Raw genomic sequence first — 20,742 nt, forward strand, 5'->3', positions numbered from 1 at the left:
CACGATTTACACGAGTTAGACGACTTTGGCATTTTACACAAGTTGTAGACGGACGAGAGGAGACGGCGAGCCGGGCTGTCGAGTTTGGCGAGCCGAATTACATGAACACTGTAATTTTTTTAATAGGATGCCACTTGATTATTTAGTTGATTGACATATGACATTTGACAGAAGTAAGTTGTAATAATGTAAATTATATTATTAGCTACAGGCTACAGCTCTAAAGACTGTGACTCTGTGGTAACTAATAACAGCTTAATAATATTGAGAGATTAAGAGCGGAGATATGAGAAAGAAAAAGATATGTCGAGAAATTAAGACAGATTGAGAAAGAAAAAGAGGGATCGAGAGTGGAAGTGCAGATTGAGAAAGAAAGAAATTGGTGATAATATTTATAGGAAAAAATATGGAACTCTGGAGTAGAACGTTGGAAGTGCAGGTGATCGTTTTTTGCAGGTGACCGTTGTTGTGTTGACGGTTGCATTGGAGCCAAACAGTTTCTCATTTGTTTATTAGCAGGCTGTTAGGCAGGCGCCTGTTCGGTCCGGTTCCGGGCCGGTTCCGGTTTTACAACCCGGTTTTACATGGGTTTAGGACCTATTGCCCCAAGGTTTAGGGTGGCCTTTTAGAGAGATATTGAGCCTGTTTTAGTGGTTGATGATATGATTAAATCGGGATGTAGCGGCGCTAGAGGCTGAAAATGGAAACAACTTAGATGCTGGTGTTGATGATGAAATCCATGACGCAGCAGGGGTACAACTGTTGGCAGAAGAAGTTGGTATGCAGGGTCTAAGAAAGATTGTGTTTGATGATGTTTAGTTTTTTTGTCTAGTCCAGGTGGTGTGTAATGGGTTAGATCAACTTGTTGTACGATTTCAAGCCTTATTTTAGTTTTTTGCTGCCTTTCAAATTTAAAATATAACTAGTAAGCATATCCATGATGTAGGGCAGGAAAGGTAAGCATATGGCTCCCATCATATAGGTCGTGCATTGACCATAGTGAGATTTTGGTCGCCCACATATATTTGTGAAGTATATTAGTGAGATAATTGTGTATTTTGAGAAAAAAATAGAATTTTGTTAATTTTTTTAAATTTTTTCAAGAATGATAACATAATATTATGAAATGATTTTAAATTTTGAATATCATTTTAAAAATAAAGGTGAGGGCTTTTAACTCCACTTATTAAAGTTTTTTATTGTAACATATATATAGTTCAAAAAGAAGTGAAAAAATATATTTATGTAAGTTGAGTTTAACATGTAATTTGAAATTTGAAGGATTTACTAGACAAAAAGTTACTTGAATAATTAAAATTTTAATACACATATAAGATTCTAATGTAGTTGTTTTCTAACTGTTTCAGATATCAAATGTGCGTATGAACTACAATTGTAATCCAGTTGTTTTTTTTATGTTTTAAATAGAAAAAAGTATATATTATTATACATTTTAAATATCAAACGTATATATGATTGTAATAGAGCTGTTTCTTTCTATTTTAAATTTAAAAAATGTATATATTATTATACGTTTTAAATATCAAAAGTAAATATGATTGTAATACAGCTGTTTTCTATAATTTCAAATAAAATATATATGTGTATATATGAATCTAATACGTTGTTTCATCCCCTAACAAATTCCAGGGGGCTATATATACTGTGTGGTAACTTGATCCAACTCACACGTACATTTGACAGCATTGTTCTTTACTATCAAAATACAACCATTTTTTTGCTCTCCCTCACCTTCTTCTCAACCTTTGTAAGCAATATATATGCAATTTACCTTCTTATCAAAGATTGTCCACTTCTCCCCCTTTTTTCCTTTATGTGTAAGTAATATATAGTCAATTTGATTTATATTAATCTTACTTTTACTTCTATTGTATGCATTTTTAGTGTCCATAAATATGGATTTATGTACAAAACTTCATTTTCTATTAATGATTTTGAAGTCATACATTTCCTACAAATATATTATTGCTTATTTTTCTTCTATGAAAATTTTGTTTTGAAAAGAAATGGAATGAAGTTATTTAGCATTGACCAACTGATTAATATTCAGAAGAGTTTTTTAACTTTTTTTTTTATCGTTTTGAAAAGGAAGAATGATTTGTTATCTTTAAACAAAATATTTCTTTATCTTTAACCAACCAATGTTGTGATATTATTTAATATGACAATTATATAAATAATTGTAATTTATTTCTAAATAAGAGAGTTCATGTATTATGTCATTGAAGTAATATTAACAACAAAATATTTTTTACTTAAAAGAAAAGATCATTATCATTGAATTTGATTTCAGTTCAGATATATGCAATAATCTTTAGACACTCATGCTCATATGCACACATTGAACTAACAGATCAACTTAATGTTGTGGGATGCACAGATTGAAATGGAGCAAAACAACATGTAAACAGGAAGTCAGGCAGGTGCTAATGGTGGTGCACACTACAAGAAAAATGCAATCAGACAACGGTTGAAAGACAACGGTTAAAAAAAATACCGTTGTCCTAAAAAATACAACAACGGTGAAATGATTTTGAAAAAAAAACAGTTGTGTGAGCTTAAGGACAGACAATAGTTATCTATTAGTTCAAAAACTGTTGTCTTTGTTATGCCCTCCCATGGAATCAGACAACAGTGTGCAAACTAAAATGTTGTCTTAGAATACTAAGACAACACGCTAGAACTGTTGTTAAATAACAACCATTTATCCCATTAAGACCATGGTTTTGCTGCTTATGTTGTGTAATTTGGACAAGTGCTTATTCTTACCCTTGTCTCATTAAAAATCAAACAACTGTGCGTTTATACCATTGTTAAAAGGAAAGGCCACAGATAATGGTGTTTTAAAGCATTATATTTATAAGATTTACACGACAGATTTATAAGGCGTTGTCTAAACACCACACTTTAAAAGATACTTTTAGAGGTTGTTTTGAATTATTTATTTTTCATTCTCCCTCCTATTTTAATTTAACTAATAGACAACGGTTTGAGATGTAAAAAACTTGTTAGAAACTTAAACACACAATGGTTTGGTTCTTCATGCATGTTGTCTAAACTCTAGGTAGAAGATGGTTTAATAGATTATCTATAAACTGTTGTCTCTGAGTAATGTTAAAATGAAAAAAATGAGTTGTATATATATTAAATCCCCAGAAAATTAATCCAAAAGTAGCCAACCAATGACTACCTAACAAAATATCATCCAACCAATATAGACTAGCAAAAAACCCTCAATCAAGTTGGCAAATCAGAATATTTCCTCAAGTCAACAACTAATTTCAATTGGATAATTCACAAACCAAATTACTTATTAAGATGTTATGTAAGCTTACTTATCACACCCAACAAATAATTACTTATTGCAGAATTTCACTCGTCAAAGCAAGTTCACTTATGGAATTGTGATGGAAGAGATAACAACACGAGATGAAAGTAGTAATATATGTCCAGCTGAGCAAAGGGTGTTGCCAAGTGGAGGCGTAAGTGCTGATGGACCTCCGACAACCCTCAGTGGCACTGGCATTGACCGAATGGCATTCTTACAGGCTAATATAACAAGAGACAACACAAAGTTTGTCAATGGAGCAATTGTGGGTGAAAGAAATGTATTCCAGGTAAGCAAATTGATAAAAGTTCTTAAATAAGTAAAATATCAAGAGTATTTCTTGAAGAAACTTGATGAGTTGATGTTAGATGATTACTGAGTATTTTCTTCCTCGCTGTGTCTTTCTAATACCCGTGTTCTTGACTTTTTCTGCAGCTAGACCAGGGTCTTTTCATTGGCAGTAAGTTCCCGTTTTTTAATCGTCACCGATTGACTTGGACCAAATTCCTCCAGCTGAAGACAGTGGAAGAAGGTGCTGGTAACCCTCCACCCCCAGTAACAAGTTGTTGGCAGAGAAGAAGCAGGGTATCATATATGAACACCTTATTCGATCAGAATTCCAACCAAATGCTTGACAAGCGACCAACAGTTTTAATTAGGCATGTCCATAAAACCAATAATGCAATCAAACAGGCTTTTCCACGAAAATGGGCAAAAACGGGAAACAATGAAATCCGGATCAATAATCACATTGGTCACTGAAAGAAAAATAAAAAAACTGAACATGGTTACAAATTTAAGATTAACAGGGTTTATGGCCCATCAACACTACTGTCCAATAATTAGATGACACTGAATCCAACATATAAATGCCAGACAGTCCAAACAATCAAGAAAAAAGGGAGCGATAAATTAGAAAATGACAAATTCCAGTATGATAAATCATTTATAAAAATTAAAAAAACTGCTAACTTCATATATATTAAAACAGTAATCGTAATTGACACTGATTAATTAAAATTATCAAATTTTGGCAAATAATAATTCGAGAAATAAAAAAAGATTTACGAATAAATAAATTATAGAAGGCAGAGAGGTAACTCATGCTGGGATAATTTTCTAGGCAATTAACTTAAAAGAAGGTAATTTTTACCATCATGGGAGTTGAATCCATTCATCTTCGTCCCGCATATAACTAGCTTTTTCCTCATCAAGTTCGTCAACATTGGGAAACATTGGCAAGTGCAGCTCATTCTCAAGTTCTATTTCTACTGATCCATCATTTTCATCGTCACATTGTTCATAACAGTTCTTTTCCGGTAATTTCAACACGACATACCAATGTTTTTCAAGAGGATCATCAATGTAACAAACCTGCTTAACATGTTTCCCTAGCACGAACGGATCATTTACGAAACCTAATTTGTTCAAATTAACAATTGTATATCCCAAGTCATCTACCTTAACCCCCTGGTTCATATCTACCCAATTACAACGAAATATTGGGACTCTAAATTTGTTATAGTCCAACTCCCATATACTTATTATAACTCCATAGTAGGTCTGTGAAGTATGTTCAATATTCTTCTCCTTACCCTGTACAAGCATTGTATCTGCAACGACACAGACACCACTACACTGAACTTGTCGAGTGTCATCACGCTCCTTGGTGCTAAACGTAACACCATTGATTCTATATCCGCTAAATGTAGGGACATTCTTGTTGGGCCCTTCAGCAATCCACCTTATCTCCTCAGGTATGTTGTTATGGTCATCCAACAATTCTGATTGAATCTATTTAAAACAAATTGATAAATATTAATTATGATGTTTGCTTAAATAAACAAATAACAAATACATTTACCAGGGAAAAATATAAACTAGGCCTATTTATGATGTTTTTATTCAAATAACAATTATACCTTTTTCCTGAACCATTTATGAAATTCTGCATTTTGCTTGTTTTTAAGCCAGACTTCATCATTTTCATGTTGTTGGTATCTTGTCATCAAAGATGCCATATGCTCGCTGCGAGAAAAATCACTTTCTTTAGTATATTAATCAAAGTGCATAAAATAATGAAATAACACACACTTAAATATCACTAACTTACTCAAAATATGGTCTAATGTTAGTTGTATTTTGGAGAAAACACAAATGTGCTAGATGCAAGTCCTCATCGCTCGGCTTTATCAATGTCGCACCAGATAGAGGTCTTGCATTCTGCTCATACTTTGCATTTTGAGACACTCCTATGGTAGATTTTTCAAAATTCACCAAACACTCCACCGCCTCTTCGGCAACGTATGCCTCAGCAATACACCCTTCGGGATGAGCCGGGTTCCATACATATCCTTTAGACGCTTTTAGATATCTCTCGAAGGGATACATCCAACGAAGGAATATTGGCCCACAAAGTTTAACCTCTCTCACGAGATGAACTGAGAGATGGATCATCACATCAAAGAACGAAGGGGGAAAGTGCTTTTCAAGATGGCACAATGTTTCCACTAACTCACTCTGCATTTTTTCCAACTTGTCTACATCGATCAATTTACTGCAAATTGCCTTGAAGAAAAGGCAAAACCTAATAATTGTGCACCTGACTTGTTTTTGTAATACTGATCGAATTGAGATTGGAAGCAAATGATGCAATATCGTGTGACAATCATGAGATTTCATTCCAACAAGCCGAAGATTTTCCATGTTTACAAGATTCTTAATATTTTAACAAAATCCATCTGCCAACTTCATTTTAAGAAATGATGAGCAAACTGTTTTTTTTTCTGCATGCGTTAAGTTCCATGATGCCAACGGTACCTTTTCTTTCTTTCCAGGAGTCTTAGGTCTCAGCTCCGTTCTTATTCCCATTTCAGCCATATCAAGACGGACAGATTCCCTATCTTTTGTCTTCCCCGGAATATTTAGTAAAGTTCCAACAAGGGCTTCGCATATATTTTTCTCGATGTGCATCACATCGAGAACATGCCTAACTGGCAAAAATTCCCAATACTCAAGTTGGAAGAATATTGAAACCTTTTTCCAAACAGGTCGAGGTTCACCTTTCTTCCATCGTGGTTGCCGTTGTTTCTTTCCAAATACATAGGCCCTTAAATGTTGTACTCTTTGAAAAACCTCTTCTCCGGTTAATGGAACAGGGGCGACCCCCTTCTCCATAGTGTTATCAAAAGCTGATTTCTGCCTTCTATAAGGATGATTACGGGGCAACCATCTTCGATGCCTCATAATCACCGTCTTACGGTAATTAACCAAACTAGTAGCTTTCGTTTCATCAATACAAATAGTACACGCATTATACCCTTTAATAACATTTCCTGACAAGTTCCCTAAAGCAGGATAATCACTTATTGTCCATAATAAAATGCCCCTAAGCATGAAAGACTCTTTCTTATAAGTGTCGTACATTTGTTTCCCACACCACAACTCTTGCAGATCTTCTATTAGTGGTTGAAGGAACACGTCGATATCATTTCCAGGCTCAGTCGGTCCAGATATTAACAAGCAGAGCATAATATACCTTCTCTTCATACAAAGCCATGGAGGAAGGTTATAAATTGATAGCAAAACAGGCCAGCTTGAGTAATCAGTACGGTTTCCATGAAAAGGATTGAAACCATCGGAAGATAAAGCTAATCGAAGGTTCCTAGTCTCTGATGCAAAATCAGGCCATTTTTGGTCGACTTCCTTCCATGTTATTGAATCAGCCCGATGCCTCATTTTACCATCCTTTTGTCGCTCGGTGTCATGCCACGTCATGTCCTTTGCAATGTGAGGTGTATTGAATAAATTTCGTAATCTTGGTATCAGCAGGAAATACCATAGAACTTTAGCAGGGACCCCGTCAAGTTCATCTCCTTTTTTATTCAATTTCCATCTAGAGGCCTTACATACGCGACAAGTAGTTTGTTCTTCATCTAAATCGCCACGGTATAAGAGACAATTATTCGGACATGCGTGTATCTTTTCATACCCCATTCCTAATACACATAAGGTTTTTTTTGCTTCATTGAAGGAAGAAGGGATGTTGTTGCCTTCTGGAAGTAAAGAGCCAAGTAATAACAGAATATCACTGAAGCATGAATCAGACATACCATGCTTCACTTTTAAGTTGTATAACTGGACCAGAGCTTTCATCTTAGTGTACCTCCCACATCCAGGATAAAGAGGTTGATGTTCACCTTTAACATGGTTAATGAAATCAGAAGTGTCGGTTTCGTCTGAACTTTCATCAGAAGACATATCATCGTCGTCGTCCTCGTCACGTTCACCCATTCTTGAGGTGCCTTGATTGATAGATTCCGAAGTGTCGGTTTCATTAGAACTTTCTACAGAATTATTCTCCCCGTGCCATATCCAACGTGTATAAGTTTGATCAATACCATTTTGAAAAAGATGGTTTTTAACTATCTGCGCTCTCCATGATTTACTATGTGCGCAGTTTACACATGGACAACTGATTTTTTCTGCATTATAACCATTCTCAAAGGCAAATATTAACAAATCTTCCACTCCTTTTTTGTACTCTTTCGTTCTTCTATCCGCTTTTAACCATGACCTATCCATCTTTTAAAAGTCTGAATAGAACCTCAAATTCAGACTAAATTATGAAATCTTTAAATTTCCCCAAAATCTTTATAACTGAACCCTAATTGAAGTAAAAAAGGCATCAAAATGAATTCAAAACAGAGGACTTATATAACCCAAATGCATAAATTAAAGTACTTACCTGTCCTTATAGCTTCTTAAAAATGAATTGTGAAGTCTTTATATTTCCCCCAAATCAATATGAACCCTAGTTCAGAATCACAAAAGAATGAATTCATCAAAATGAATTCAAAAGAGAGTACATATAAACCAGACTTCATAAAAGACTGTACTTACCTGTTCAAGTGTGAAAATAAATTTAAAACCCGAGATCTTGATGTCTTGGAATATTGATGTGACATGGATTTGATATCTAGATTCGAGGACTTGAGGGTATGAGCACGATTTTGAGCATAGATTTGAGAGTATTAGCATGAATTTGAGCATAGATTTGAGAGTATTATGGATTTGAGAGCACATGGACATGGATGAACGGCCTAACTACCAAGTAAATAAATGTGTTCTTGTTCCGACAGATACATATGTCTGAACAAATATATGTCTGAAATAAAAAGTAATTAATAATATGTTTAAGTCTCAACTAAATTATTATATAAGAATTACATGGCTCATAAATTAAAATATTTTGAATAATATTAATTCATTTATTTTCTAGGACCACAATAATTTGGATTTTATGTATTTGAATAAATTAATATAGAGGAATAAATTATATAATTTATTAAAAAATAAATAATCACAAATTATTTTAACAAAATAGTATGTCGGTAATAAGAATATCGAATTTATATTACACGAAAAATTGTGAAGATGTTCTTTAATAGATATTAGTGTAGTTTGAATCGTTTAGAATGTCTTTATTATCATTTTCAATTTCAATATTTTTTATATTATTAGTGTTAAACGATCGGTAAATAAATCATCTAATTATCTTTAGTTTGTTATTTGTTTTTACAACTTGATCGTATCGACAATTGGGAGTTCCGAACTATATATTGTTTTACATAATAGTGTTTTTGAAAAACTATTGCCCAACACTAGATTAAATAGTTGTTTGTAAACTGTTACATATAACTCACTAGCGATAAGTTCGACTTTTTGGAGTTGATATCCCATGTTTATCGATATTTTTTAAATTTGTAAATATTTTCGACGATCCAATTATATGGATGTTTAAATCACCCTTTCAATGATCCAAACATATGGATGTGCTTCGAATATGAATATGATTATCATATACAATATTGATACCTTTTCTAGAAAAAGATGTTCAGATGTGTTTTTATATTAATTGAATCTTTCTTATTAAGCATATTCATCAATTATTCTAAACATTATACTTTAAACCCTATCTTAACCCCGAATAATTTTTTTTATTGTAGGTAACCCGCAGCCGCGACCCTTCAGGTGCACACTGGGTAAACCCTACGGGTTCACGCAATAGCCTGCAAACCACGTGAACCAAGCTAAACCGCATTTAGGGACAGACTCTAACTCAGAAGGCATAATCATAAATTCTCCTCCCCTAGTGATCCTTATATCGTAACCGTAACCCCTTATAAGTCACCTTATCAGTCGACCCTACTTATAAGTTGAATTTACGACTTATAAGCTGATAAGTTGAATGTTAGTAACGACGTACTTTGTTCTGAATATATTTTGATTTTTTCTTCTTCATCAACTTTATTTTATAAAGTTATGTTTCAAGATGTCAATGTAATCAAAATTCATTAATTTTAATTAGATGTTGAATTGTTGAATTATGATTTTAGTGAAAATAAATGTAAAGCTATTTTATTGAAAGTTGAAAAAGACTTTCATTCATAAGAAAAAAGAATTACTATCGTTGGGATCTGATTCTACTGCAGAATCAGATCCCAACGATAGTAATTCTTTTTTCTTATGTATGAAAGTCTTTTTCAGCTTTCAATAAAATAGCTTAACATTTATTTTCACTAAAATCATAATTCAACAATTCAACATCTAATTAAAATTAATGAATTTTGATTAGATTGACATCTTGAAACATAACTTACTTATCAACTTATAAGTCGTAAATTCAACTTATATTTATTAAATATTAAAATTAAGGACATATGGTTTTAGTTTCAGTTTTGGCCAAAAAATGTCCCAAACCAAACCGTGCTCCACCCTAGTTACAACTCCATCTTTAATAATTTTAAAATTTTACAAAGAGAAACTTAATATCCTTAATTATTAGTTGTTTAATAAATTTTTATTCACAAACGTCTCTGTCAGCGTAATCTACGTTTGTTTATAGTAATATTCTTAATTATTATTATTATTTGTTTATAGTGATATAATCGAAGTCTTCGAATCAGATTATCGAACTTTTAAGGTACCAAAAATTTAACTTTTATGGATTACGTCAAATGTTTTATCAACATATGTGCACTCGCAAACATCGAACATTTAAAAATTAAAAGTTTTACAATAGATTATTCTTATTTTTGTTTTAGATTATAGACAACGATTTAGGACAAAAAACTCTTGTTGGAAAATATACGAGACAACGGTTTGTGTAAGAAACCGTTACACAACTATTATTTAAATAATATAGGATATGATAACGGTATCCTGTAAGAACCGTTATGTGATAGTTGATCTTACAACAGTTACTATATCTCCAAATATATGGATAATTTATATATTTTTTAATTTTTGATTTTTAGGTTTTAAAAAAATTAAATAATAACAGATTTTGTTGATCGTTGGATTAAACCAGATCTGTATCTAGGCCGTTGGTTTGAAGTGAATTTTTTTCATTTTCCCTCTCTTTTAAATTTCATCTCCCCCCTTTATTTTTTAGTATCCCCCGAAATATCCCCCCAAAAACTTTACTCCCCAACCTCCTTCTTCCCCATCAGTTACTCCTCGTCATAACTCCCCAACCCCCTTCTTCCCCATCATCAGTTACTCTTCTTCACGATGATTTTCTTCACACAATCTTCTTCCTCTTCTTCACACAATCTTCTTCCTCTTCTTCACACAATCTTCTTCCTCTTCTTCACACAATCTTCTTCCTCTTCTTCCATTCGATTATACTGGTATGTTTCTAATTCAATTAGAGACCGTAAAGCCCTCATCTATGTTGGGGTTTTTTATTTTTAACTCAATATTTTATGAGATTTAAATGTTGCATGCTCTGTTTGATGGTATTGTGGAGTGTCTTTGCTTTGCGGAATGTTGCATGCAATGTTTGATGGTATTGTGGAGTGTCTTTGGTTTGTTTTATTATGTAAATTTTGCATGCAATTGTGGAGTGTTGAGTGTTGATGATGAAACCCCTGGTTTTAAACTGTAATTATCTCATGATGAAACCCCTGGTTCTTGCTATTCTCTTGTTTTTTGTTCCAAATGGATATTAATAGGGTGCTAATTTCTGTTTGAAATCTTGTAACTGTGCTAATTTCTTGTTTTTTGTTTCATGTTTCTATTGATTTTTGAGATGAAATTACTGGTTTGTTTGTTATTACTCTGCAGTCGATTAGTTAGTTGAATGTGCCCTGTGCTACTGTCCTATAATAAATGGATAATTTATCTTTATTCACATGCCGTAAGTTGTACGATTATAAGCTAGATTTTATTGGTGGTTGAATGTTTGTTTGTGTACATCTCTGGTTAGTTTAGGCACTCAAAGTGTGTCATTTTAAGTAAAATTTATAATACGCTTTTAAGTGGGAAAGTTAAGATATCTCAGATGGTTATTCTTTTGTTGTTTTTAGGTTCTTTTACCTGTAATGTCTTTGAGTTTTATTGAGTTTACTGTCATGTTAATGTTGTACTTATTCCTTGTTTGTGTACTTCATAGGTTATGGCTACTCCTAAGAAGAAGACCAAGGCAGATAAGGGAAATTTGAAAAAGAAAGCGTCTCACAGGAATGGGTTCGAAAAGACACGATCTTCACCCCATCCAAGGACAATGAGTGTGCTAAGGGATTTAAGAAAGACAAAGTCCACGAATAGCGAGACCTCCACTCCATTGAGTTCTCCCCCAAAAACTGTGAAGAAGGCCATTTCTGAAAACTTACAAAAGAAAATATCAAAGAAAAGAAAACGAGAAAAAGTTGTTACCAAACCGGACAATACTCAAGGACTAAAACTATTGAAGCGAGGCTGTGTAACGATGCACCGAATTGTGAAACGCAAGATCCGAGGGATCAAACTTACTGTGTCTTTTAATGCAAAAGGAGAGCCATATGGTGAAGAAGGTAAAGAGATGCAATCATATATTGGAGTTTTGGCAAGAACCAAAACCCCGATCTGGCATGATTCTTGGAAATGTGTTCCTAAAGAGACAAAGACAAAAATTTGGGACTGTGTGCAGGTAAAATGAATATAAATAACTTCCATCATTTTAACTTTTATTTTTATTATTTGTTCTTCATTAACTAGCACCTTTTAACTTTAAATTTGTTGGTATATGTACGTAGATGGCTTATGTTGTACCTGAGTCTGCAAAAAAGTTGGTATTCAGATCGGCCGGGGCAAAATGGAGGGAATTTAAATGTCGGCTGACCAAGTACTACATTCTTCCTTATCTGGATCAACCTCAATTTTTTGCACATCCTCCTGCAGATTTTACTTTTATAGAAAAATCACACTGGGACATATTTGTTGCTGATCGCACGTCGCCTGAGTTTCTGGTATATTTCTACTTAGCTTTATTCATTTTAATATTTACTTAGTTATGATCTTCTAACCTTATTGCTGCTTTTTATGAAGAAAATTCATAAAGAACAACAAGAAAGAAGGAAGCTGAGTAAATATCCACATCGAATGTCTCGAAAAGGTTATGCTAATCTCGAGAATGAATGGGTTAGTGAAATGAAATAACATGCACATTTTTTGCTTCATATTAATTTTACAAGCATGTTTATGTTATTACTAAGGTGATCCTTTACATATAAATGTAGACTGAATCTCATCCAGATGCAGAGGAAGTAGATCGGTCGGACACTTGGATCCTAGCAAGGATGGACGAAGATGGTAATTTTTTAAATGATGAAGTTGCAGAAAAAGCTAAGGAAATTGTTAGTTATTAATATAATTGTCCATTCTATTTGATGCACATATTTGTGTATTTTTTTAATAAGGAACTGAAGTTTCAAAAGTTAAATTTTAATAAATTATATACACATGAAGCCTTTCTATAGTTTATCTTTTTCTATTACAATGTATAATTCGAATTAGTGGTCTCTAGTTTAACTTAGGATTTGTTTGTATGCCTTTAGTGCTAGTAGCATGTTGATTGTATCATATTTAATATTAGTAGTTAATTATATATTTTAATAATCCCCTGTTCACTAAGAGAGTCAAATACACATGTTTACATTGAAAATTGGTTCATAATATTAAATGTCTATATTTTGTATTCTGTGTTGGTTAATATTTTATTTTAATATTTTTTATCCTTGGATTAGTTTGTCAATGAATGTACTTACTAGGTCCCCTGTACCACCAAGTAAACTAAGTTGTCTCTTGTGCTAGCAATTGAATCTATTAAATTAAATATATTAAAGGATGAATGTGCTTATAACTAGTAAAAACAAATTGGTGTTAGTTGTGTAATATTTTAATTAAAGGATGAATGTGCTTAAAGGATGTATGTGCTTATGGTGAAAAATGTTACTGAATTTTTTGTAGAAAAAGATGAAGGAGGAGGTTAAGGAAGGAAAGCTTAAAGTTGAAGGTACTAATGATATGTTAACAATGGCGCTCGGTAAGCCTGAGCACGGAGGCAGAGTACGTGGTCAGGGAATTCATGTGAAGCAGTCGGTTTATTTTGATCTTCCGAGGGAAAAAAAAGCGAGGACAGTGGAAGAAAGGGTACGTGAGGCAATTCAAAAGTACATGGCAGAGGAGACTCCAAAAATTATTAAAGAGAGAGATGCATTTTGGGCTGCTGAATTTGAAAAATACAATGCACATTCATCGAAAAATGGTGTACAATATGATGGTAGTCCGAAACCAAATTCCCAGCAGGCAAGCTGTCACTCTAAGGGTGGGGTTGATGTGGATGTGGATGTGGCTGTAGGTGATCATAAAAATGTGACATTGATAGATAATTTGTTTGTGGATTTAGCGGTAGAGCTTGAGGATAATAAAAAGGTAGCAGGTGAGGATGATAATGGAAGGGCTGTTGAGGAAATGAAAGTGGATTCTTCAGGTGGTTCTGTATGCCGATTGGCTGTTGGATCGTTGAGCAACATTGTTGCTTGTGCAACAATTGATGAAGTACACGTTTCCGAAGGACATGAGAAGACTATCCATGGAGTAAGTCTTGGAGAAAAGAACGCAAGGGTGTCTATCACTAAAGTCATTCAAGGAGATGCTAAGATTCCCTTCCCTATCGGGGATGAAATTTTGACTGCTCAAGAAGCCATGGGAACTTTTATTGCATGGCCGAGAAACTTGATAATTGCAGGAAACAATAGCAGTACTTCTCATGTTTTGGCCGCCAAGGTCAGAATGCTTTTTTAGTATGGTTAATATATGTACTATGTGTTTGTTTAGTCTGTTTTTTTAATTATTTTTATTTGTAATTGTTTTAGAAAACCAAGAAAGCCCGTGCTAAGAAAATGAAGAAGACGTATAAAGTAATTGAAGATGTTGAACCAGAGCTTGTTGTTCAAATTGGTCCGAATTATCCTTCTGCAATGAAACGTTTGTGGACATGGGCAAAGGAAGCCTTGAGTGGTGGCCGAACAATTTCTTTTGAGCTAAGCAAAGAAGCATTTGGCTTTACAAAGAAGCAAATCATGTTCTTATCTGATATACATGCAGTGTGCTCTGGAGGTGAAATGGCCGGCTCTGTCATTTGCCTTTTTATTCAGTAAGCTTTTCATTCAAAGTTTTTTTTCGGAGTATATAGCCTTGGAATAAATATGACAATCTTTACTAAGGACTGCTTAATTTAATTTGTAGCTTCTTCAATGAATATGTGAAGAAGCATAAGATGGTCAACATGATTAGCTTTGTAGATCCGGGCACAATCGGTGCCATTGGATGTGGCAGTGCAGTGCAGAGGTCGCGTGAATTGTGTACAAGATTTAAAGATTCTAGGAAAGAGCAGCATTTTCTCCTGCCGTACAATGATGTGTAAGTATTTTTACTATCCCAAGCTATTAAGCTGTTAAGCCTTGCCAGTTTTTTATTAATTTTTTTCAAGAATTTAGCTTTAATTTTGTAAGGAATGGGTTCAACTGTATAGTTAAACTCGATAATATTTGTTGAAATTTATATTAATTGCATTGGTTCAGTATAAACGTAATCAAATGCCTTGACAGTTTTGAAGTTAATATAAAAGTAATCAAATGGCTTATAGTATTTAATTGATTTTGTTACTAGATGTTAGGTTTGTTTCTAAGACGGGGGAAATTGTATAGTTCAACCTCATAATATTTGAAGTTCAAATTTGATGATAACTGTATAGGTTCAGTTTTAAAGTTGATTTATTTACTGGAATTTAAATTTTATCAGTATGAGCCTTCAATTTTTGATGTTATACCTGATCATGTTTATTACAGTAAATTACACTCTACTAGTATCACATTTTAGATTATTTTTCACAAATAGTGAGTTTAAATAATTTTTAGGTTGATTTTAATTCAATAGAAATGTAATTTTTTTTATGATATTTAAGTTGTTTGAGTGACAAAAAAGCATCAAATTTAGGCTTTACTATTTAACAAGCACCTCTGTTTATTTTTTGTAGCAACCACTGGACCCTAACAGTTGTCAATCCAGACGCAGAGGTAGTCTACTATATGGACCCTCTTAAACGCCGAATTGCAAATGGAGAATGGGTGGATGTTGTCGACAAGTAAGAGTTCACATTTTAAAATTTGATTATTAAGTCTTAACTTATAAATCTTGTCCGACCATATTTTGTAGTGGTTATTTTGTGTTTTGATATATCTCGTTTTGGTTGCAGTGCCATTAAAATGTACAAGGAGGATTTGAAAAAGGTTCTGAAGAAGAAAGTATTGTGGGAGAACATGGCGGTATTTATTTATTTTTGTGATCATATATTAATTATGTTATTAAAGGAGACTGGATATTTTAAATGATTTTTTGTTTGATATTTTAGGGAGTTCCAGTGCAAACCGGGAACAAGGATTGTGGCCTGTTTGTGATGCGATGCATGATGGAAATCATTCATGATAAGGAGCTGGACTTTGCTAATAAGGTGACAATTGACTATCTATGGGCCTTTTCATCCACTTTGTATTTACTCTTATAAGGGCAGAACATGTTACTTATACAAAATTTTGGATCATATTTCAGTGGCTGCGTAGATCAAACCTGGTTTACACTGAGGATGACATCAACGAGATCAGGGTTCAGTTTGCAAAATATTTTATGAAACATTGTGCAAGCTAGGTCCTCGCCTTTCTTTTCTTTTGAACTTATCGTAAACTGGATGTTTTATGTATGTAGTTGGTGACAAGTAGACTCGTTTGAACTTATCGTATGTTGACAAGTAGACTCGTTTGAACTTATCGTATGTTGACAGGTAGACTCGTTTGAACTTATCGTAAAGTGGATGTTTTATGTATGTAGTTGGTGATAAGTAGACTTGCGATAATGTATTTTGTGTTCGGTGGATTGCTGGTAGTTTGGTAGGTAGATCTGGTTGTTTTGGATTGTTGAACGGATGGATTATGGTATGGTATGGATTATGGTGTGGTAGTGAATTGGTTTTGTTTTGGCGGGGGCCTAGATTATGGTATGATTTTGTTTTGGATTATGGTATGAATTATGGTATTTTTATTTTGGCAGGGGACTGATTTTTGTGGTTTATTATGCAGCTGGTTTTAATTAAATATGAAATTGATATGCAAAATGCATATACCTAATAAGATAATGGTTTTTTAAACTGTTGTCTATTACTTAGTAAACTGTTGTGTTACAAATGTTTCTTCAATGGTTCCCGAAAAGTAATTCGTTATCTATTTTGCATTATAACACCACCCTAAAACTATTGTCTAAAAGATACTTATATTACTACCTCTGAAAATAACTGTTGTTGTTCTATTATATAAATAATAGATGGATAAAATAACTATTGTTTGGAAAAGATATTTAAAATTGGAAAGAAAATTTAGAACTTTCTCATGATGTAAATAAACCGTTGTTTATTACTAACAAAACTGTCATGTTAAAAATGTTCCAACAATTGTTTTTCTAAAACAACCGTTGTGTCATCCAGATTGTAACCAGTGTTAAACACTGTTGTTGAATCTCCCTTATTACAACTGTATTAACAACCGTTGTCCAACCTTCGATCACACGAGTGTTGGATAGACAACGGAAAAACTACCTTTCAGACAACGAAAAAAAAACAGTTGTATGATTGCAAAAATGTTGTAGTGGCAAGTAGTGGCTGGCCAAGATATCCGAGAATCCACAGAACCTTCCCATGAGAATTCAAACTCCATCATTCAGGCATAAAGATCAATGATTGATTTTTTCGCAGCTGTTTATGAGGAATTGTACTACATTGGTTGCATCTGCCAGAGTTATATCTGTCACTGGAGATCTATTAACAAGTACCTGAAAAGACACGCTCAATAGAGTTTGGAGTATAGACCTGATACAAGGTGGGGGCAATCCAAATGGTCTATCTCTTCTGCCATAAGGATTCACAATACTACCGGATTATCCTTCATTTTGCGAAGGAGGCACAACAAAACTCTTTTTACCTGTTTTTTCAGGTACTGGTTAATAGTTTTCCAATGGCAATTATAACTCTTGCAGATGCTGCCAAGGTAGTACAATTCCTCAGAAGCTGCTGTGAAAAAATCAGGCATACGTTGAATGCGGTTCATCCTAGTGTGTGAACGACGTGGAAAAATAAAGAATGCACTTCTATATATGTAATTTTGTTAGAATATTCACATATCTCCTTGGAGCCTAGCTAATACTCTTTTCTAATGGCTACCAGAGGTGGAAGGTTAAAGTTCGACAATATGTATACAAACACACACATTGTGCTATAACAAAATAGAGTTCGAAAGCATTATCAGTTTTTTTTCTTTTGAGACTTGTTTCTCCACTTACTTCGGATTTGAATTAGGACTAAAATTTGGATGAAATGATTTTTGACAGCATATTTTGGTTTTACTTTGGGTTTATTTCATTTCATACACGGTGTTTATTTTGCCTAAGCCTATGTTTTATGAGAAAATCTGTGACGACTGGGAATTTTGTGACATAATTAAGTCATTAATGTATGATTTATGTGATGTGATTAAGTGTTGATTAATTGTCTTTTCTGTATATTAGAATATAGGAGCGTAAATAAAAGCGTTCCAATTTAAAGAGTCAGCTTAGGAGTTAAGCTGTGTTGTCGGGCCGTCAAGTAGAACGGAACCCATCCTAATAAGGAGTAAAAGAATATAAAATGTGAATTATGTGTGATTGAATGAAATGAATGTGTAAATAAAGTATTTCGTCCTCAGTGACGTGTCGGTCGATAATGATAATGAGAAGCATAATCGAAACGCTGAGTGTCCGGCCGTCAGGCTGAACGTGACCCGATACGCGTAGAAAAGGATAAAGATTAAAGAAGGACAAATTCTCGGATCAGACCTGAGTTATTATATGTCCGTATATGATTGATTACAGGTCTGTGTGCATGACTATGTGCTCTGTGACATTTTTATGAATTTAAAGGAATTATTTGATTTAAATAAATGTTTATTTAACCTTCATGCATTTTTATAAAATTATCTGAGTAAGATAAAAACCTGGGATCTGTTTTGTTATCTTCATAGTAGTCCTAGAGACTTTTTAAAAATGATGAATGGATTTATTTGGTGGTCATTGCATTTTAATTGATTTTTATGTGGAAAAATGTTATTATTAAGGCGAGCTTGCGTAATTTATATAAAATCAACCGTTCGCTCAAAAGTTTATTATGAGTAATGGTTGGAAAGCTAATTTCGAGATCTACGTATTAAAATTGTCACTTGTAATAACTTTCAAACTTCCGAGAGAGATATATTTTATAATTGATTTTTATTACATTTGAGTAAAAAGAAAGGATCAAATAAGCATAAAACGGATTTAGTAGATTACTAAATTGCCCTTGTCTTTGATAATTTATAAACCCATCTCCCCCCGCCCTTTTCTTTTCTTTCCCATGCACCCCATTCTCCCCTTCTCTCTTTTTTTTTACTCCCTCTCGGCTACTCTCTCTCTCGGCTCCCTCCATCTCTCTTCTCCATCTCTTGCATGCAACACCTAATCTTCATTCAAACTCAAAGATATTGCTCTCTATAGTTTCAATTTTCGGTATACTTCTCAAATTCCATTTGCATGTAAGTATTTGTGTAAGTGTTTTGGTGATGATCTCCATAGTTGTGTTCAAGGAAATTGATTTCTTGATACAAAACTATAAGAGTAAATTCAAGAGGATTATGTGGTTTAAAACTCAAGAGGAGACCCGTTGCGGGCTCTCTTAAGTTCGACCACCACCGGCTATGATCTAAGGAGAGCCGGTGGAACTTTAATGATGTGTTAATATGAATTTTAAGGCTTGCATGTTTGGTTTTTGAAAGATCAAAAGAGTTTTTGGTATTTCCTTTAAAACTTGAGTATATGATTGAAAATGGATTTGTTTTGATTATTGATGTGTGTGTAAGTCGTTTGATGATTAGGAAATCAAAATTTAAGGTTTGCATGTTGGGATATAATTCGGCTTTGTGCTAATTAGAAAGGGATTTGATGATTTGATCTTAGTGTAAACAAAGCTTATTTAGTATATAAAGTAATTGCATGTTAGTTTTAAAGAAGAACAAGTAGTGCAGGTCATTGTTTGATCCTTGGAGAGTGTAAATCATGATTTAGCCGAATGAAAATGAGTTTAGAAAAGATTATTTGATGATTAAGTGAATGCATGCATGTTGATTAAATGATTTGATTAGGGTTGGAGTCATTAGGTGATGCTTGGTGTTGTGTTTCGGAAATATTGATGAAAATGAATTGGATGACTAAGTTAAGGTTTAAAACAAGTTGGGAATGTAATCTAAGACTTTGCATGTCAAAAAATTGATCATTGCATGCATGATTATTGGAAAACCCGAATGGGACATATGATTAAAAGAGAATTGGGTGGACTTTAATGAGAATATGAGCTAATTGCTAATAAGAACTTGGTTGCATGACATTGATTGACATATGTTTGTGTTCGAATTTGATAATTTAAAAGAGGGTGTTGAATTTTGATACTTAAATGAATTTGAGTATACATGGTTGTGTTTTATGTGAATGGTCGAATAGAATACAAGTAGAGAAATGAATGAATTGGTTCTAATCCCTAGCTAAGTAATTGCATGTGAAATTCAAGAAGAAAGGTGACTTATTTTTGGTTGTTTTGGTTCGAATTAAAATATATAGAACTGGGATGATTGATTTGCATTATTTATGGTTGTCTTGTTGGATTAAAGTTGACTTTAAGGTCGATACTGCAAGTTTTGCCGTTTGTTTATTCGTATAAGAGTTTCTAGTAAAAAGAGCTATGTGTTTTAATATGAAGTACGATTTAACCTCGAAATAAGATAAGGATGCTTATAAGGAGATGGTCGAGTATATAAAGGTGTAAAGGTTAAGAGTAAAATATATATGACGTGTGATGTGCTATGTGCTTATGTGTATAAGCTATATTTGTATACTTGAGTCAAGTGTTTAATCGAGCTTTTGTATTGAGTGATCGTTCTGGGAACGAGAGTTGAGAACTG

General features: G+C 33.5%; 1 protein-coding gene and 1 long non-coding RNA gene across 2 annotated transcripts; one reads left to right on the forward strand and one right to left on the reverse strand.

Annotated features, from left to right (window-relative positions):
• Positions 1 to 6,076: 6,076 nt before the first annotated feature.
• LOC141686469 (uncharacterized) lies at positions 6,077 to 7,933 on the reverse strand. Its single transcript, XM_074491504.1, has one exon. It carries the CDS (start codon positions 7,931 to 7,933, stop codon positions 6,077 to 6,079), a length of 1,857 nt encoding a protein of 618 aa, XP_074347605.1.
• A 4,242-nt stretch (positions 7,934 to 12,175) lies between these two features.
• Positions 12,176 to 13,011, forward strand: LOC141683565 (uncharacterized). Its single transcript, XR_012560355.1, has 4 exons — positions 12,176 to 12,323; positions 12,430 to 12,518; positions 12,722 to 12,814; positions 12,913 to 13,011. It is a non-coding gene; the product is annotated as an uncharacterized LOC141683565 (long non-coding RNA).
• The last annotated feature ends 7,731 nt before the right edge of the window (positions 13,012 to 20,742 follow it).

Source organism: Apium graveolens, chromosome 9 (assembly GCF_009905375.1).
Source record: "Apium graveolens cultivar Ventura chromosome 9, ASM990537v1, whole genome shotgun sequence".
NCBI lineage: Eukaryota > Viridiplantae > Streptophyta > Magnoliopsida > Apiales > Apiaceae > Apium > Apium graveolens.

Bases quoted from the DNA above. Each gene is read 5' to 3' on its own strand.
- LOC141686469 (XM_074491504.1), bottom strand. From the start codon at position 7,933: ATGGATAGGTCATGGTTAAAAGCGGATAGAAGAACGAAAGAGTACAAA.